General features: G+C 36.4%; 2 protein-coding genes and 1 long non-coding RNA gene across 3 annotated transcripts; 2 read left to right on the top strand and 1 right to left on the bottom strand.

Moving 5' to 3' along the window:
- The first annotated feature begins 227 nt into the window (after window positions 1-227).
- Window positions 228-1,948, top strand: LOC141658698 (uncharacterized). Its single transcript, XR_012549354.1, has 3 exons — window positions 228-341; window positions 1,116-1,183; window positions 1,682-1,948. It is a non-coding gene; the product is annotated as an uncharacterized LOC141658698 (long non-coding RNA).
- Window positions 1,949-4,093: 2,145 nt separating this feature from the next.
- On the bottom strand, window positions 4,094-5,924 carry LOC141586693 (uncharacterized). Its single transcript, XM_074407993.1, has 3 exons — window positions 5,563-5,924; window positions 4,549-4,654; window positions 4,094-4,344 (listed from the first exon to the last, which is right to left on the bottom strand). Exons 1-3 carry the CDS (start codon window positions 5,673-5,675, stop codon window positions 4,330-4,332), a joined length of 234 nt encoding a protein of 77 aa, XP_074264094.1. The 5' UTR covers window positions 5,676-5,924; the 3' UTR covers window positions 4,094-4,329.
- A 6,890-nt stretch (window positions 5,925-12,814) lies between these two features.
- On the top strand, window positions 12,815-13,924 carry LOC141587964 (protein FAR1-RELATED SEQUENCE 5-like). Its single transcript, XM_074409425.1, has one exon. The coding sequence runs from the start codon at window positions 12,815-12,817 to the stop codon at window positions 13,922-13,924; it is 1,110 nt and encodes a 369-aa protein (XP_074265526.1).
- Window positions 13,925-18,200: the final 4,276 nt, after the last annotated feature.

The following is an 18,200-nucleotide window of genomic DNA, read 5'->3' as shown; positions in this document are numbered from 1 at the left end:
AAATTCAACACATAGCTTCGCGGTGGCTGAAATTGTTGAGTGACAGTGGAGAGTTTGGTGATTGCGGGCCAGTTTTATTCCCCCATTCAAATTCAGTCTACATTTTCATTTCTTTTGTTTACTATTCATTTTTTTTCCGAATCTCACATTTATTTATTTGTATACGGAGTATTAGTTAGTTACCTTTTTTCTTTTCAGAGTTTGAATGATTCTTTGTCGTAGCGTAGCGGTCTTCTAATTTGGTTTTGTGGATTTGATTAGGAGTAGTTGAGAAACGAGTAGTTTACTTGTGAAGAAAATGGCTCCACATGCATTTCCAGCTTTTGGCAGAAAAGCCAGAGGTAAACTCATATACTCTGATTTTAATTTGTTTTGTTACACAATGTTCTCTGTCATTTTTCAGTTGAATCGGTTAGTGTTAAAGAAATCAGTCTTTTTGGATTTGACGATTTGACGCCAAACATGCAGTAGCTTAACAGAATGATGTTGTCTTGGTTGCTAAGAGAGCTAGATGTTAGTTTGTGCCATAAACACTTGAGTGAAGCAGGGAAGAGTTGGTCATGCTCCGGACCTATATTTCTCTGACTCTCTTGCAAGTGTTGGGGTACCAGATTAGGTTAATTTTTGCAGGGTTTTCAATTATTGGGTATTAAATTAATTGTGAAAGTGTTGAGTCGTGGAGAATGGAGTAGTCTGAGTGCCGGACATGCTACACGTAACCAAAGTGAAGTGCTGGAGTACCATAGCTGTGGACTTTTTAATAACTTAACAAAGAATTAGTTTCTATAACAGTCTCATATTTAATCAAGCTTGTGAAAATGATGATTTAGAGTCAAAAGGATGAGTTTTTACATGGACTGCATTCTTTTTAGTATGGACATGAGGCTGTACAACTTAACCTTAACATGTCTTGCTTGTGATGATAAATAGTTAGCTAAAGACTTATTGTATTACTGTGAAATTGAAAGAAAAAACAATGCTGCTAAGTATTATTGCTCGGTACATAGTTGACGGAGGAGAAGGATGTAATCAATTACATTAATTGTTTTACCAGTATATCATCTCTCCGATTTACTTATAGGCTTACAACTCTAAGCAACTTTGTTGTGGTGCAGATCTCTTGACAAAAGATTACAACTTCAATCACAAGTTTACTTTATCACTGCCTAATGCTAATGGAATGGTATGCATTACTTCTCTCCTATCCGTCCTCGCATAGTTATGTGTTTCATCAAGCTTCACTTACGTCTTTATGCGGTTATGCCTTCTCATGGACGAATGTTTGCTGCTGATTTGTCTTAATAACATAACGCTCTGATCCACATCAATATTACTTTATGAAGTCTATTGAAATTGATTCTATTGGGCTTAATAGTGATTCAAGCATATGATATATTTGTCTCGTAAGCACCTTAGTAAATTTGTGCATTTTGTATTCATTTGTTGTATAATATATTGATGATTTATTCAGATTTCGGATTAGTGATTGGCATAGTTAATTCTGCCTGACATATAGCATCACATATCCCAAAAACAGCGAGTTAGTGATTGGTATAGAGAGTTTGTGCTTGGTCATGTTCAGATTGAGAGGGGAGGTTTGGAGAGGGAAAAGGTTCTTTAGTTTTGAAAGTTAATTGTTTACTTAATATGCTGTTCTGACTGTGTTTATTCTTGGTATCAGGAGAAAGGCATTCATTTGAAACTGATGGCCAAATATGAAAAGAAAATAGACGGGTTGAGCCAGCAATGCCAACGCAAGACGGATGAATGCTATCAAGCTTGGATGTCCTAAAAGAGTGGTCTGTATGAAACTGATATTGATTGTTATAGCTGGAGAAACTTAATGCAACTAATATTGATTGTTATAGTAGGAGAAATTTGTTGTGCGCTCGTGTATCACTCGGTCTATATGAGGAGTATTTAGGAGCGCTGGAAAGCTCACGTCTCTTCCTGTTATCACCTTGGATTATACTTAAAAGACAATTGTTGTTTAAGAAAATATTAAACAGTAGTCCTTTTACGAATTATACGCAAGCTTTATAGTTTGAAAAAGTCGGAGATGGGCCTTGGAACTCCGCGCGCATCGCGCGCGGAGGGACAACTAGTAAACACAAAACATGTAATTAAATACCGGAAGTGACAGACCTGACAGTACATCATGAGCGAACTCTTAGGTTTCAAAGCTTACCCCAACCCGACCCCATTTTGAGGCAGCAACAGTTAGCATTCATGGCCAGACAACTAAAATTATCCAGTAATGACAAATTCATAGAAAGAGTGTCGATACGGACATATAAGACCTTGATTATGACATAATGTCCCTTTCTTCCCACCTTTAGCAACAATGGATACTCTATGAAATGTTATGGGAGGCCATAATGCCAAGGGTCAATGGCACCTATCCAAGGACCAATATAATTATGACTGAGATATCCCTGCATATATATCTACGACGAAAAGAAGCATAATAAAATCTTGTGGTCTTGTACTCATTTTGGTCCCCCCTTGGAATTTCCATGGAAGCGTGTATACGACATTAGGCTATACGACTTCCTAGTATATATTATCCGCTATTCTACTATTTTACTGTATTAGAAAGCCAAGAATGTCAGTCAATAACCAAAGCTGGTTCCCCGACTGTGGAATAATCTTACCTGATATCTTCGACTTTGTTTTTAACTTATATGGAAGGACTGTTCGACAACCAAGTGACAAGGGCTCTATCTATTTCAATGACTACCCTCTTTTGATCTTCTTCATAATGTGATTTATCATTACCACGGTCAAAGCTACCACCGTCTATCACTCTCACCAACCAACTTAGGAAAACTATAAAAATAAAGCAATGTCATATATAGTAGGTAAAATTCTTGCACGAGTTTTGGGTCGCCACAACACATTACAATCGAGTTGCAGAGCTTTGGAAGTAACACATTACATTTTCAGGCGGTATCCACTGCATTTACAAGTTACAACATATCCATCAAGATCAAAGATCAATGCTGAAACCTCAATTTACGCACACGATTTCACCACAATTTTTGTAATTTAGTTTCTACGAACGCCATCAACAAATATTGCATGTTTGGTTTAGGAGAAGTGGAGAACCCATTTTCCAAATGTTTTCTCAAGTTCTATAGACATTTAAATTAAAGGAAAACGGTAAATTTCAAAGGGAAATTTGATCTTTCCCCACGAATAACATTTTCATATCCAAATGCATGGAATCCCATTAACCCCTCTAACTTTACCTCCTAACTTATATCCATACAGTTAACCAACAGAAAAGTTATTTGAAATACTACATTCTACTTAGAAAATGTTCACCGAGGACTCGCTGAGTCACTGACTGTTGTTTTCAATATTAAATGTTTCATCTCAAACCAAGCATGGCCAAAGGAGGAACCGCGGAATATTTCTGGAATTCTGAAATAATTTAGATAACATTGAAAGCAAGAACAGCATGGTCCACTACCAAGGGATGTGTTTCATCAATCCATGCCAAAAAAAATCACTATCGATTGAGCTTGTTCAGAAATTTTGACCGACCTTATTCTTAAAGATTACAGCCAAATTAAGCTTCAGCAATTACGCTTTGTTTGGACGAAAGGATTTTGAGGGAAGGAGGGGGAGCGGAAGAGATGGGAACTATTTCCCTTGTTTGGCTACCAAATTGGGCTGGAGCTTGGAGGGTTCTACTTCCCTCCTAAGCCAAATCAAAATCCGTCAAACATAAGAAAGCATGAAAGATTTGGAAGGAGAATACCATTCCTCATTTTTCTCAATTCCCTCTCCCTCCCGTTCATCCCCTTCCGTCATAATATAAAATCTAAACAAAGCCTCAACTTCTCAAGTGCATCTAGTCCAAAGTACAGAGGGAATGTTGAGCCAAAACAATAAAGTCTGCAGCCATCCTCAAAGCAAAGTTAAGGCTCCCACGGACTAAGTGCCAAGTCCGTAAGAGCAATAAATATAAGATCACATTAACTATACTTCGAAGCATGCCCTGGCATGAACACATTAGGCAATTATCAAATCCAAGTATCCCACTTGTTATGCTACGACTGCTAGTCTTGAGAATGTTTCAGATTGAAATAGTACTATTGAAAATGGAATTTTATTCAGTTATGGACGGAGATAAAGTTTACAAACGATGCAAAGCTACAAGCAAGGCACTTGTATAATCATACAAGTATACAACCTATGTGACAGGTGAAACAGCTTGGGAATCCCTATGTGGGTAATTAAATTCAACCATAAAAACACATACTTCTGCCAGCTAACAGAATATGAACTTACAATGATTTGCTAAATGAAATGATGAGCGACCTATCCCATTTGCCACTGCATCCAACAAACCAGGAGAAATCAGACGAAAAGTGGTAAAAAGAGTATGAACACCAACAGGTAATAAACAAGAACAGATTGCAAGAGAAATACGGACGGAATGAAGGTTCATTTAACTTTCTACACTTAACAACCAAACTTTTCACACATCACTATTTCTAGAAGACAAACAACATTAGACTACGCCATAAAATATAATACCTTGAGACCTGGTTCGCCCTTATTACTGCTTGTAGTTTGTTGCTTTTCCTTTGCAACCTGCGCACGTACAGCTCTCCCAATAGCTGACTTTTCAAATTCCTCTTGCCTGCATAAAAATTAAATGTTAACAAGTACTGAAAAAAAAAAAGATGGAACAAGATCACTCAGCATTGAGTTATCTTAATTAAATTAGACAATAGGCCTCTCAGCAACGGCAACGGGCAATCAACTCTTGCACATAAAAAGTTTAAGACCAATGTGTAGACACTGATTTATATTTCAGCAGTTTTACATATTCTAGGAGATGTTTGTACATGGAGATAATTATCATAAAATAAATGCAATAATATCTTATTCTAGGATACAAAACGTCTTTCGTAGCTAGCCCTAGAGTTTTAAATTAAAGGCTCCTACGGTTTGAGAAGGTCAGAAAGAATATGCCTCAGAAGGCCCCTTCCTCCTTACTACCAAAGTGTAGGTAGGAACTAATAAGGCAATACTAAGCCACAAACTAGGCCCTATCCCCTCCCTGTGGGATCAAGTCGAAAGAAGGTACAATTAAAATTTTACCAAAAGTTGTAAACTGCTTGGTATTGCCTTATTCCATCCTGCCTACAGTTTGGTATTGGATATTGTCTGAACCAGGGGGGATTGGTAACAGTGGCTTGATTTTAGTAAATGTCACTGATACGCCTCTAGACATCATCGCTGTAACCTTGATCGCACATTACAAAGAAGTCACAACTGCAACCTTAATTTAATTATCTACTTACATATGTTAGCTCTATAGACTAGGCCTTTCTCCAGTTTAACGACCACTTGTGGAGAATTGGTGATTGACAAATTGGGCGTTGACTTCTATGCAGTCACATTAGAGAGACAACAAAAACAACTACTCCAAATTAATCTATCCTAAATTAAAGTCAATCGACAATTCAGAAACAAACAATCATTTGTTTATGTTTTTATAATCAAAGGTAAACAAATGAATGAGTGAGACGGAGGGAGTAATACCTGCGTTGGGCAGCATCAGCAGCTTTAGAGCGAGCTTCGGCAGAGGCCAAACGATCTTGCTCGCGTTTTTCTTCTCTGGTTTGGCCATCAAAGCAAGAGCATACTCCTCCCATTTAACTATTCTTCTCTGTCTCTATACTGTTTGCTTTACTCCTCTCAACTTGTCCCCCCAACAACTCTTCCTTCTTCTAGTTTACAACTATTTGTTTTCTTGACTAAACGTGACTTCCACTTTGCTTGTTTTCCGATGACAATTTCCTGGATAACCCGTGTCAATAACGTTTTCCTCGAGGCTCTTAAAAAACCACCTTAAGAAAGAGTTATCCGTCTAGATATTAAAACGAATCATCTTATATACTCCCTCCTATCAATACTATATATTAAATCCAGAAATCAAAGGAACTTCAATGTAATTAAAGAAAGTTATACAAATTAATTATACTATATAGTTTTAAATCATTAGCACCGTGTGATGGACCCGATTAAGGGATCTCAATGCAAATATTATATAGCTTGGGTTAAAATTAAATTATATAGAAGCTTGGTAATTTTCCTAAACATTTGTTAGAGACTAAAACATGGCAATTTCCTTAAAATAAAATAATTAATTAAGATGATCAATTTCCTTAAAATAAAATAATTAATTAAGATGGTCAATTTCAAGGAAACTAAAAGAAAGAAGATGTTTGGTAATTTTCCTAAATATTTATAGAAGACTAGAAGATTGTCAATTTCCTTAAAATAAAATAATTAATTAGTATAAACATGCACGCTTATGGTATTAATTATTATCATCATAAAATTATATATTAAATTTAAAATATATGCAATTTTATTAAACTTTATAGTTTATTAGATGTATAGAGATGTTAATTATTTAACATACAAAAATATAATATAAGTAGGTTATAAATAATTCAAGTTAGATTCCATAATATATAATATTGCATAATTCTTTCGATTTGATTTAATGCATATATGTAATATATTTATATAAATATATAATCATCTTAAAATTGCATGTCTAAGTAGTAAAAAGTAATTTCGTCAGTAAAAAAAGAATTGTAGTAACATTGGATATAGTTATATGATAGTAATCACTCATTTTGAATAGTAAAAATAACAATATTATTAGCAAGATTGGTGAAAATGGTAGAAACAACAAGGGGAGTAGTGAAATAATCAATATTAATGTGGCAATAGTGAAAGTAACAATAATTACGACGAGAGTAGTGAAATTATCAATATTAATGTGGCAGTAGTAACAGTAACAATAATTACGTCGGGAGTAGTGAAAGTAACAATGATTACGGGTAAATAGTGAAATGTTATTACTATTGTTTCATTAATAAGAGTAAAATATTAATAGCGGGAGTAGTGAATTTGTCTCGAAATTTATTTCATCGTAATTTTAGGATACGTCATAGAAAAATATATTAATGATAAATTTATGGGTTGTGCAACTTTAAGTAATTTTATTTAATGAAAAAAAAATAATGGTAAGTAGAGGTAGCCCGGGCGAAGCCGGGCACCAATACTAGTTTACTATATTCTTCTCTTTTTCTTTTTGCACAAGAAATAAGAAAGTAATTTTGGACCGCACAAAACACACTACCCCACATGTAATTTAATTTGGACCACGCAAATCAACCCAAAAAAAGGAAATAGGGAAGAAAACCTGAATAATCCGAATAAGGAAATAGGGAAGAAAATGATGAATAGGAGGGAGTAACATTTATGACAAATTCTTTTAAAATAAGTCAAATATGCTAATTTTACTTTTCTCTATACAATATGCTTTTATCAGACGAATAATCTCCTCGTCTTAAATGAGGATTTGCCTAAAAAACCAGCGTTCTAGAGTTGGGGGCTTGGGGACAAAATGCCAAATTAACGACAGCCTAAAATCGTCAAAGCGTTAATTAACCAGTTTAATTTTGATCAATGTTCAAGTTAACATAATTTTAAAGGTAGTCATTTAGTCCCTTAATTTTATACTCCGTACAAAAAATAATTCGGGGTTGTAGCAAATTCCTCCCATAACTTATAAACTATGTGCGAATTAGCCCCCTAAGTTTCACTTGTAGCAAATTAGCCCTCATAACTTTTCAAAAATGTGCAATTAAGCACAAATTAGTTTTTTACCATTTTTTTAACTAAAACCTATTTTTTTCTATTATGAAAACTATTATAAATATATTTCTTAAATAATTAAATATAATATTTACATATTCAACGAAAAATGCGAACCAATTTTAGTATAAACAAAAATTTGGTCATGTAACTTTTCATTGTAGCATCATTAACAATTCTCATATTAGGAACATTTTTAGCTAAAATAAAAAAAAATAAAAAAAATATTTGAACATGTTTTTTGATAATCAAGAACTTTAAGATTAAAATCTAATCAATAATTTTGATTTTGAATATAATAAAATATTTAATTAGCAAATTTTATTCTTAAAAACGAGATATGTGGTTAATTGCACATTAAGAGAAACTTATGGGGTTGATTTGCTATATTTATAAGTTAAGGGACTTGATTGCACATAATATCAAACTTATGGGGGTGATTTGCTATATTTCCCAAAAAGCTATTTAACCCAGCCTAATAATTTCATTAGATTATTTTCTATCTCCAGATTAGTATACAAATAAATCCTCTTTTAACTAAAAAAAATAAGCCAAATAAAAGATCCATTTTGGTGAGATCCGTTTGTCTGTCTCTATTTTCGGAGTTTTTCAGTCCTTGTTTTTCTAGGTTTTAGTTTTATTGGAAATATAGATAGGAGCGCTTTGGTCGTTTTTCATATGGTGAAGATGCGGAAGATCAATTTCGGAATAGATCGTTATATGGTATTACATATTTTGTCAATTTGTTGGTTGCACTCAATTTGGTTAGATGAAATTGTCTCTCGTCACGGCTCAAGATCCTATGATCCTCTTGTGAAAAGCTATTTGCGGCGATGTGATATAGGACGTGCTTTGGAGCAATTCAATTTACAAATCTTTTTTTGAACAAGATTTTATTTTATTTGGTTCTAATCGAGTTGTATCCATTCAAATTTGTCACATGTTGTAGATGCCGTATGACTATTTATTAATAAATTGATCCTTTCTTTAAAAAAAAAGCCAAATAAAAGAATTCCCCGCTTAAATTTACTAGCAAAGAATGTGTGCTAATTAATTGAATACTAGGTTAGACCCCGTGGCTTTTTTATTTAGTTCTACTAAATTAGATATATAATAGTGTTATCTCATTAGTTGTTTATTTTTCTCATCGCATTTTGCTTTGAGAAATAAAAAGTTGAAACTGAAATAATTAAAAGAATTGAGTAGCATGTTGAAATATATTTTTGTCATAATATCTTTTTATATCGCAAAGCTAATGATTCCAATTTTTAAAATTTCTCAATTTTTTGTCTCGAAAGTAATTAAAAAGGTTTATAATTTTGTTTTATACATAGCATGAGTCAAATCATTCTCAAATAATAGAATCAGTAAAATATTTAATAAATAATAGTTTGATACAATTTTTTTATTAAAATATTTTAACTAAAATATTATAGATTATAGTTTAGTCAAAAAATATAATTTGATGAAAAGATTAATTTTAATGAAAAGATAATAAGTTAATGAAATAAATTATTATAATTATTAGTTAACTTACTTAGTTAATGTATATATAATTGTTATTAGCTACCTTATTTAGAAATATGCTTTTTGGAGGGAAAATTTATGAGGATGTCTATTCATTTAATAAATAGGGGATTCTATAAAATCTTCTGTAGACACCCGGCCCACATGTGGTTATTATCATCTTTTAGGATCTTTCAATATTTGAACGCGTAGGAAAAATTAATATATGATCTACGGAATGACAATTATGTTATTTTGGTACGTTCTTATACATAAAAGTTGTATATGACAAATTATAATGAAATACAATTTTTTAAAACACAAATTATAAGGTATATAAACTATAGGGTAAGACGGTCTTATACTGTGAGACGGATAATTGTTATTAAAAAAAAAAGTATCCAATTAATTTTAATAAATGGGTGATCTTTTTACACATTGGAACTGTGTAAAACCTCCCCACGCAATAGTATCGTTTCTCTTATTATAGTTTCTTTAATTACTAAAATCCGCATGCAACACAATCTAAAATATCGTGCATTAGCACAAGATCTGGACTACTTAATACATTCAAATGTTAAATCTCAATATACACCGAGCATGCATTGCGCATTTGCGCCGGATTTAGACTCTAATAATTATTACAATATTTTTAATATTTAACACAGTTTTCAACATATTTTTTAAAATATATTTATTAGTTTTACCAAATTTAGTACAATTTTATTGTACATATTTTATAAACTCAAGCTGGACCAATGTAGATTAGAGATGGATGTGGACTGTGCATTGTGTCGCGCAGGCATGAGAAGGTGAGCATTGTTCCGTGTCGCTGAAATAAAAATAACGGCTCAGACATGACTCACTCCCCATGGTGTGTCGTGTCGTGTCGTGTCGTACTTGAGCTGCCTAAGCAATCCCTTTACTTGAACCTTATTCTTTTTATTTTGAGTATGTCCCTGCGTGCCGTGTCTTGGGTTAGGCACATTCTTTTTTCTCAAATTTTGGTCCAAACACGACCCATAACCTCACGGCGTTTTGTGTCGTGCTAAAATGGGCATGGGCCATTCCGAGACAACAGCCCGCGTGCCCACTTCCATCTCTAGTATAGATACTCCCTCCAATCCAATCCAAACTACCCACTTGCTTTTTGGAGGTCAAACTTTAAAAAGTTTGACCGTTAATCCACAGAAAAATATAAAATTTTGAATGATAAAATTTACATATTTAGTTGTATTATGAAAATATATTTCATAAATTATATTTTTTTGCAAAAAAAAAAAGAATTATATACAAAGGAAGAAAAACGCGGTCAAAGTGTAGCCTCGAAGACCACCCAAAAGCAAGTGAGTAGTTTGGATTAGATTGGAGGGAGTATTAAGTTTCATATACACCTTTATGGAACATGATATCATATATTCATTCCATTCTATTTCATATTCTTAACTATAGTTGACAAAAGCTAACCTGATCCGAAAAACCTGATCTGAAGTGCTCGAAACACGACCCGACCTAAGGCTAAATTGAAAACTGATATTAACCTTATTTGTCCCAACCCAAACCCGACATGAGTTGACCTATGACTTGTTTTTCACTAAATCCAATGGATGACCGGATAACAAGTTACTTAATAATGGTGCAAATAAAATCAAATTGACATTTATCTTATTTTTTTTTCACTTTAAACTGAAATAAATGCACTTATACATTGTTCTTGCATGAAATTACCTATCCAAAATCAAATACACAAGTTAAAATATATGTCGATAACCCTTATCCGACATTCACTAAACACCTATTCCAACCTGATTTGTCACCCGAAGATAACCTTACCCAATATTAAATGACATAAATAATAACCAATTCGAACCTGTTATTAATCCAACACAAACCGAGCTCAATATAGCCTGCATTATCCAGATCCATAACTAACCCGACTTGACCAAACGACAGGTAAATGAGTTGATCCATCCATTCTTAAAGGGTCCTGCTATACGTCGTCGACAAATTACTAAATATCGTCGACAATTAACGTAAATTTCCAAGTTTGCCCTCCATATCATAACTCCATATCCGTCTCACCAAAATGCAATTTCCGTCTCAAAACACAAATGCAATTTCCGTCTCACTAAAACACAAGTCACCGTCTCACTAAAATATTTCAAACAAAAAAAGAAGTCGGGTTTTGTAATTAACAACATGAACGGGAACGATTTTAACAACGATTCCAACAATGAAGCTAGTAACGAGGTTAGTTTACGATTTAGTTTTGTTAAAAATTTATGTTTTATTATCGTTTGAATCCCGAATTAGGATAGATGCCATGAATGTAGACGGAATTATGATAGATTTTGTGACGGATTTATTTGAATAAGCAATTGAAAAAAAAAAAAAAAATGACACGGACTGGGCCTGGACGAAGAAATTTTTCGTCCCGGCCCAGTATTGACGACGAAAAATTCCTTCGTCCATAATGGGCCTTGACGAAGGAATTTTTCGTCCAATACCGGCTGGACGAAAAATTCCTTCGTCCAAGGCCCATTATGGACGAAGGAATTTTTCGTCCAGGGCCCAACCGTGTATTTTTTTTTTTTTTTCATTTTTTTTTGTTTCCGACTCGTTTTGTATAAAATAATTAATTTCCGTCTTTGTATTATATTTTTTTATTTTTTATAGTTTCCGACAATTCAAATAATTAATTTCCGTCTTTATATTATATTTTTATCTTTAATATTTCCGACTCGTTGTGTATAAAATAATTAAATACCGTTTTTGTATTATAAAACAATTGAATTAATTAATTACCGTCTTTATATTAAATTTTTATCTTTAACATTTCCGACTCGTTTTGTATAAAATAACTTATTACCGTCTTTGTATTATTTTTATATTATTTTTTATTTACTCCGACTTGTTCCGTAGCAAATAATTAATTAATAACTAATTTATTGAAATGCGTGCGCAGGTGATTAACGATGGAGACGGTATTGATTACTCAAATCATTTTAAGACTAGCTTGTTCTTTGCATCTAGTATTCAAGCGTTTAATTGGGCATATGAGATCGGACTCCGACTCGGGTTTGGTATAAAAAGAGCAAGCAACAAGAAAGTTGGTCGTAACACGAATTTGAGACAACGTTATTTTGTTTGTCGGATGGGTGGAAAAGGTCCCGTAAATAAGGATGCCGATTCTCTAATGAGGGGTAACACCGCTACCGCGTGGTGCAATTGCAAATTTTCAATGAAAGTTGTTGAATTAGAAGAGAATAAGTGGCAGCTTGTGATGAGATCCGGGTTTCATAATCATGCTTTAACGTTGTATTGTGACGACGACAGATACTTTGCAAAGTTTGATGACGAGGAGTTGGCTTATATCGATGCCCAAGTTAGAGCTCACGTTAGACCGACAATTATTAGTGCGGGTTTGCATCAGCGGAATCCGGAAAAGTCAAGACCTAATCGGCGACAAATCTACAACCGTTCTCAGAAAGTAAGGGCCGAGGAAAGAGATGGGAGAATCCCAGCACAACAGATGTTAGCACTTGCGGTTCAGCATAAGTACGTTCATTATTGGGTCACTGATTAGGAGACCGATGAGCTAACCCACGTGTTCATGGCTCATCCCGAAGCCGTTAAAATGTTTCGATCATACTATTATGTGGTACAGATCGATTCCACGTACAAGACAAATGAATACCGTCTTCCGCTTGTTGAGATGGTTGGAGTCACACCCGTCGGGAAGAGCTTTGTCATCGCGTATGCTCTTGTGACGCATGAGTCCGAGGAGAAATATCTGTGGGTCCTACGGAAACTGAAGGCCTTGCTCAATGATGTCGTTCAACCTAATGCTATTGTTACTGATTGCGAGGGAGGTTTGTTGAACGCGATTCCCATTGTTTTTCCGGATTCGTCTCACTTGCTATGTCTTTGGCATATATATTCTAACGTGGAGACGAAAGCACTTGATATCACGAAACAAGATAGTTGGGCTAAACACGTAACTTTTAACTTGTTTACTGCGGTTGTCGAGGCGGAGACCGAACATAAGTTTAATGTTGCGTGGGGCAAATTGGCAAGGGAATGGGCGGGAGTGGCGGCTTATATTGAGAGGCAATGGTTCCCGCACTTGGAAAAATGGGCCAAGTATAGAACGAACAAGATAACTCATTTTGGGAATACTTCTACATCCCGGGTTGAGTCGGCTCATGCGAATTTGAAGAGATGGCTGAATAGCGCGAAACTGGCAGTTGATAGCATCTGGATTCGGTTTCATTCTTTGATGGAAACGCAACATGTTGAGATCCGACACTTGTTGGAGATATCTAGATCGAGGCGGTTGACGGGGATTCAGCGATTATTTTCCAGACTTTCCTATAAAATATCAAAGAATGCCATCAGTGAATTGCGTGAAGAATTCGAAAGAGGTGCCAAGATGACGGAAGATGCCTTGATGATCGATTGCGGTTGTGTAAAAGCTACTACACTTGGTTTGTTATGTGCTTGTTCACTTCATCGCATTGCTAGAAACGGATCTCGGGTCCCTGTTGATGTGTTACATGCATTTTGGAGGAAGTTGGAGTACGATGGTTCGGAGGCAATGCCGACTTGTGACGATGATCGATTGGAGGAGTTGTTCGATGAAATTCGGAATGCAGATCCGAGTATGAGATCATCCATGTTCGATGCCCTTTACTCTCGGATACATCCTAATGGGAGGATGTAAACGAGCCTCGGGTGAACGAGAACCTTAGAGGACGTCCGAGTAGGGGAACTCGTAGAGATCCGTCCGCCGTTGAGCATGCACGGGTTCGGGTTCGAGTAGGCAGTGCTACGCCCCAAAAAAACGCGTCTTCCCAACGTACTCCGGGTAGTACCCCCCGTTCTACTCCGACGGTTCCTGTTACTCCGTCGTCTACTCCCCGTTCTACTCCGACGGTTCGTTTTACTCCGTATAGTACCCCCCGATCCACTCAAACGGGCCCTGGTACACCTTCTACCACTGCTACCACGAGTACGGGGAGTTTCGGCACAACGTGGAAATGTCATGAAAGAGCAAGTGATAGGTCTAAAAAAGGAGATTTCGGAAATGGCAAGGATGATGAAGTTTTATTTCAAGTGTATCTTGTATTTGTTTGTTTTCATTATGTTGGCCATTGTCATGAAGTAGTGAGTATTTCCAGAAATGTATGAATTTGCATCAGTTACTATGTATTCAATAAATTTAAGAAATTTTAAACCGTCATGTTTTTTGAATTAATCAAGGTTCAAATAGTTAACTAACATAATAATCCAACATTAAAAATGTCTTCAAAAACGTACAACATAAATGAAATAAAAAAAACTAGTTTCCCGACTACCGATCATCCTCTTCCTCGCTATCAGTGTACACACCATCTGATCTACGCTGAACACGATCACCGGGTGTTTGACGAGGTCCTCTATTACGTATAATCTCCCTAGCCCTCTGAACAAATGGATCGAAGTTCTTTATCATATTGCGGAAATAGGCAAGTTGTTTCTTATCATCGCCAATCTTTCCGGCTTCGGCCAACTGAAACATTACAGCACGTGCAGTCTGCAAATTGACATTATAAACATTATCGACGAACAGTAAGAAAGTTAAACAATTATTACAACGACTGTAAGTAAAATTATTACCTCAGCAGGAATATCAAAATCATCATGTGGCGCGGGGGCATCATGGTGGTCGGGATCAATGATCAACGGGTGAGAATTCCCATTATACCAAGCCTCATAATCTGCGCCGTCTCACCCGGAAACTAACTAGTCTCGATCTACGAGAAATCAACCACATGATCCTGCCAAAGAATCCCAAAGATGATCAGTCTCCGCAACCCCAACCCTAACCTCGTACCCTATCCCCGAAGCAGGACGATGCGCTGCCAATCTCATAATGGGATTGGGTATGATCTGCACATACCCAAACTGTCGTAAACACCGATCAGGCTGGTACGGCTCGGCTATGTCCATGAAACGAACACAACCGCATACTGAGTACGAGGATGATACTCCTCCTGACGACGCGCCCGTACGGATCCCACCTAATGGAAGCACAAGTAAGCCCATCTAACAACCTCCGATACTCCAACAATTTCTCCGCATTTTGAGCGAAGGGACCAACGGATCTCCAAGAACACGACCGAGGCTGAGTAGGGTCAATTGCCGAAGGTGGACCGGGTCTGAACATAGGAAAATACTCATAGATCCACGATTGCAACAAAGTCAAGCAACCACCAATAGTCTTCACACCAAAGACGTGAAGCCACCCCCAATCGGTACATGAAGGCTAGTACACCGCTCCCCAAGCGTAGTGGTGTACTTCATCGAAGATCATACACTAAAGGAAACAACTGAGGACGTAACCTATCACCTGATTTTTCGACAAAAAGTGTCGACCCCAACACCGCAGCCAAAAACCCCTGAGCAAAAACAACATCACAATTAGCTCTCGCCGTTTCACAAACTGCATCTACCAATATACCCCCACTCTTGTTGATGAGGCATATTCTGCACCGCTGACCAAGTCAACATATTGAGCAAGGTCAAAGATATCCACAGCAAGTCAACGACTTAGACAAACAGCCCGATCGGCCCATCGGCTGTCGGCTGGTCTCGGCATGGCAACCGCCAAAGGGCACATATCCGCGTACTCATATCCAAGAACACTCGGCCGGCCTGCCATAGGTCCATCGGCCGAGGGTAGAACGGTCTTTTCACCTGCTAGCCACTTGGCCACTACGTGACAAAAGGTGAAAGATTATAAATACTCCTCAACCTTCATTGAGGAAAGGATCCACATTTTAACCTAAGAAACACTATTCATCTGGTATTATCTTCCTTATCTCTCTACAATATACATTTAGTCAAGTAACAACAACTTATCCCATAAGTTTACTGACTTGAGCGTCGGAGTGAGTTCGCTCGGCCCCAAGCCGAGCCCTCAGTTTGTTCATCGTTTCAGGAAACCGAAAGGAGGATTCAAGCAAAGACGTCATTCTACGAGCTACGAGTGGTAACAAATATCTGCTCTGGAATTACACCCGGAACACTTGTAAATAGGGACCTTCTTAGTAGAGTTTAACGGCAACCTCAACTGGTCTGATGAAATCCCAAAGAAGCCACAAACATACATAAGGGGATCCGCCAACGTCCCGTCATTACTCTCCACCTTACAACAGTTACCATCAACCCGAACACCTAAGATCTGCGCAACATCGTGAAGGAGTATGGGCATCTCCCCAAAAGGCATGTGAAAACTGTTGGTGTCGGGTTGCCATCTCTCAACAAAAGCAGAAATAAGGGGCATGTTATAATTCTCGGCCATGGAATCTAATAGGTGAGAAAGACCAGTACCGTCATAAATAGTCTTAACGGCCGGAGGGAGTTGCCAACAACTCAACAACCTCGTCTTACCAAACCGGTGGTAACCCGTCAAAACTGGTCGATCTACCTCATTAGGAGTCGGCCATAAGGTGTTGGCAATGTGGCCCCCAAAGCTAGGAATCACGTGGGGAAACATCGGACCGCCAGGAACACGATGATCGATCAACCAAGAGACATCCTTACCCGACTTCTTCTTCGGAGCCACCACACTACTAGAACTACCATCCGACCTCCCCTGGAAACGCCCCTCCTCATTCCGTCTACGTGGCACCCTACGCACTCGCTCAATACCCGCCTCTTCCTCACCTATCAAATCACCAGACCGAACCAGCTCCTCCTCCACCCGCTCATCAGTCCACGAATCGGTACTACCATCTCCAACCTCAGACTCAAACTGGAGCTCCTTTCGAGCTCGAACGTGACGGTCATTTCCTCCACCGGCCATCTATTCAAAAAATAAAACAAAGAATTTATAAATATAAGTTTAAGTAAATTAAAAATTTAAAAAAAAAAACAAAATAACCCGGAACGAGGTTTATTAATAATAATTAATTAATATTTTACGTAAACAAAACGAGACGCAACAAAAATATATTTACAACAACTTGATTACTTAAATTAATAAAACAAAGAATTTATAAATATAAGTTTATGTAAATTAAAAATTAAATAAAAAAACAAAATATCCCCAAAAGGAGTTTATTAGTAATACAAAAGGGGTTTATTAGTAATAATTAATTAATATTTTACGTCGACAAAACGAGACGGAAATAATATATATTTACAACGACTTCGGCACGGACGAGAATTATTATTAATAATTTATTACTTTATAACGATAACAAAACAAGACGGAAAAAAATTTATTTTCAAAAAAAAAAAAAAGTATCGAGAAATTCTAAAACAAAAAAGAAAAAAAAAATACGTGAAAATGGGCCAGACGAAGGATTTCTTCGTCCAACACCAAGCCCAGACGAAGGATTCCTTCGTCCACAGCCCATATTAGACGAGAGAATCCTTCGTCTGGGCCTGGTCTTGGACGAAGAACTCCCTCGTCCCGGCCCAGATTTCACGTTTTACCTTTTTTTTTTTTCGATTAATTGATACGATAATTGCGTTTGATTTTCGCTAAACACGACTAAATCCGATTGAAATCATAGCACCTATCCTAATTCCGTCACTAATTTGGCATCTATCCTAATTCCGTCACAAATTTACAACCTTAACAAAATACTAAAAAAAAATTTTAATAGTAATCACATACCTTGTTGAATGTTTGAATTCGTGACGGAAATTATGCGGTCGATACGTTATTTTGTTGAAATTTGAGTCGGTTTTTTTTTTTTTCAAAATTTCGAATGTGAAAGGTTGTTATTGAATAAAAAGGAAAATATAAGGGGGAGTGTGAGGGAGGGGCAAATTTAAAAGTTCATTAAAATTGTCGACGATATTTAGTAATTTGTCGACGACCTTTAGCAACCAGGTTCTTAAAACAAAGCATGATCCATAGCCCATACCCAAAAAACGTTAGATTAAGATTAAACAAAGCAGTCCCTACAGGCTACTATAAGAGGTGAAGATCCACCCACCTACCT

The sequence above is a fragment of the Silene latifolia genome, chromosome 6 (genome assembly GCF_048544455.1).
Source record: "Silene latifolia isolate original U9 population chromosome 6, ASM4854445v1, whole genome shotgun sequence".
NCBI lineage: Eukaryota > Viridiplantae > Streptophyta > Magnoliopsida > Caryophyllales > Caryophyllaceae > Silene > Silene latifolia.
This window is presented reverse-complemented; position numbering and strand designations above follow the sequence as displayed.

What these genes read in the sequence shown, in the direction of transcription:
- LOC141586693 (XM_074407993.1), bottom strand. Translation starts at nt 5,675, where the DNA reads ATGGGAGGAGTATGCTCTTGCTTTGATGGCCAAACCAGAGAAGAAAAA. An exon ending in GCTGATGCTGCCCAACGCAG is followed by an intron (nt 4,655 to 5,562) that starts GTATTACTCCCT and finishes ATTTTTATGCAG; the next exon opens with GCAAGAGGAATTTGAAAAGT.
- LOC141587964 (XM_074409425.1), top strand. Translation starts at nt 12,815, where the DNA reads ATGGCTCATCCCGAAGCCGTTAAAATGTTTCGATCATACTATTATGTG.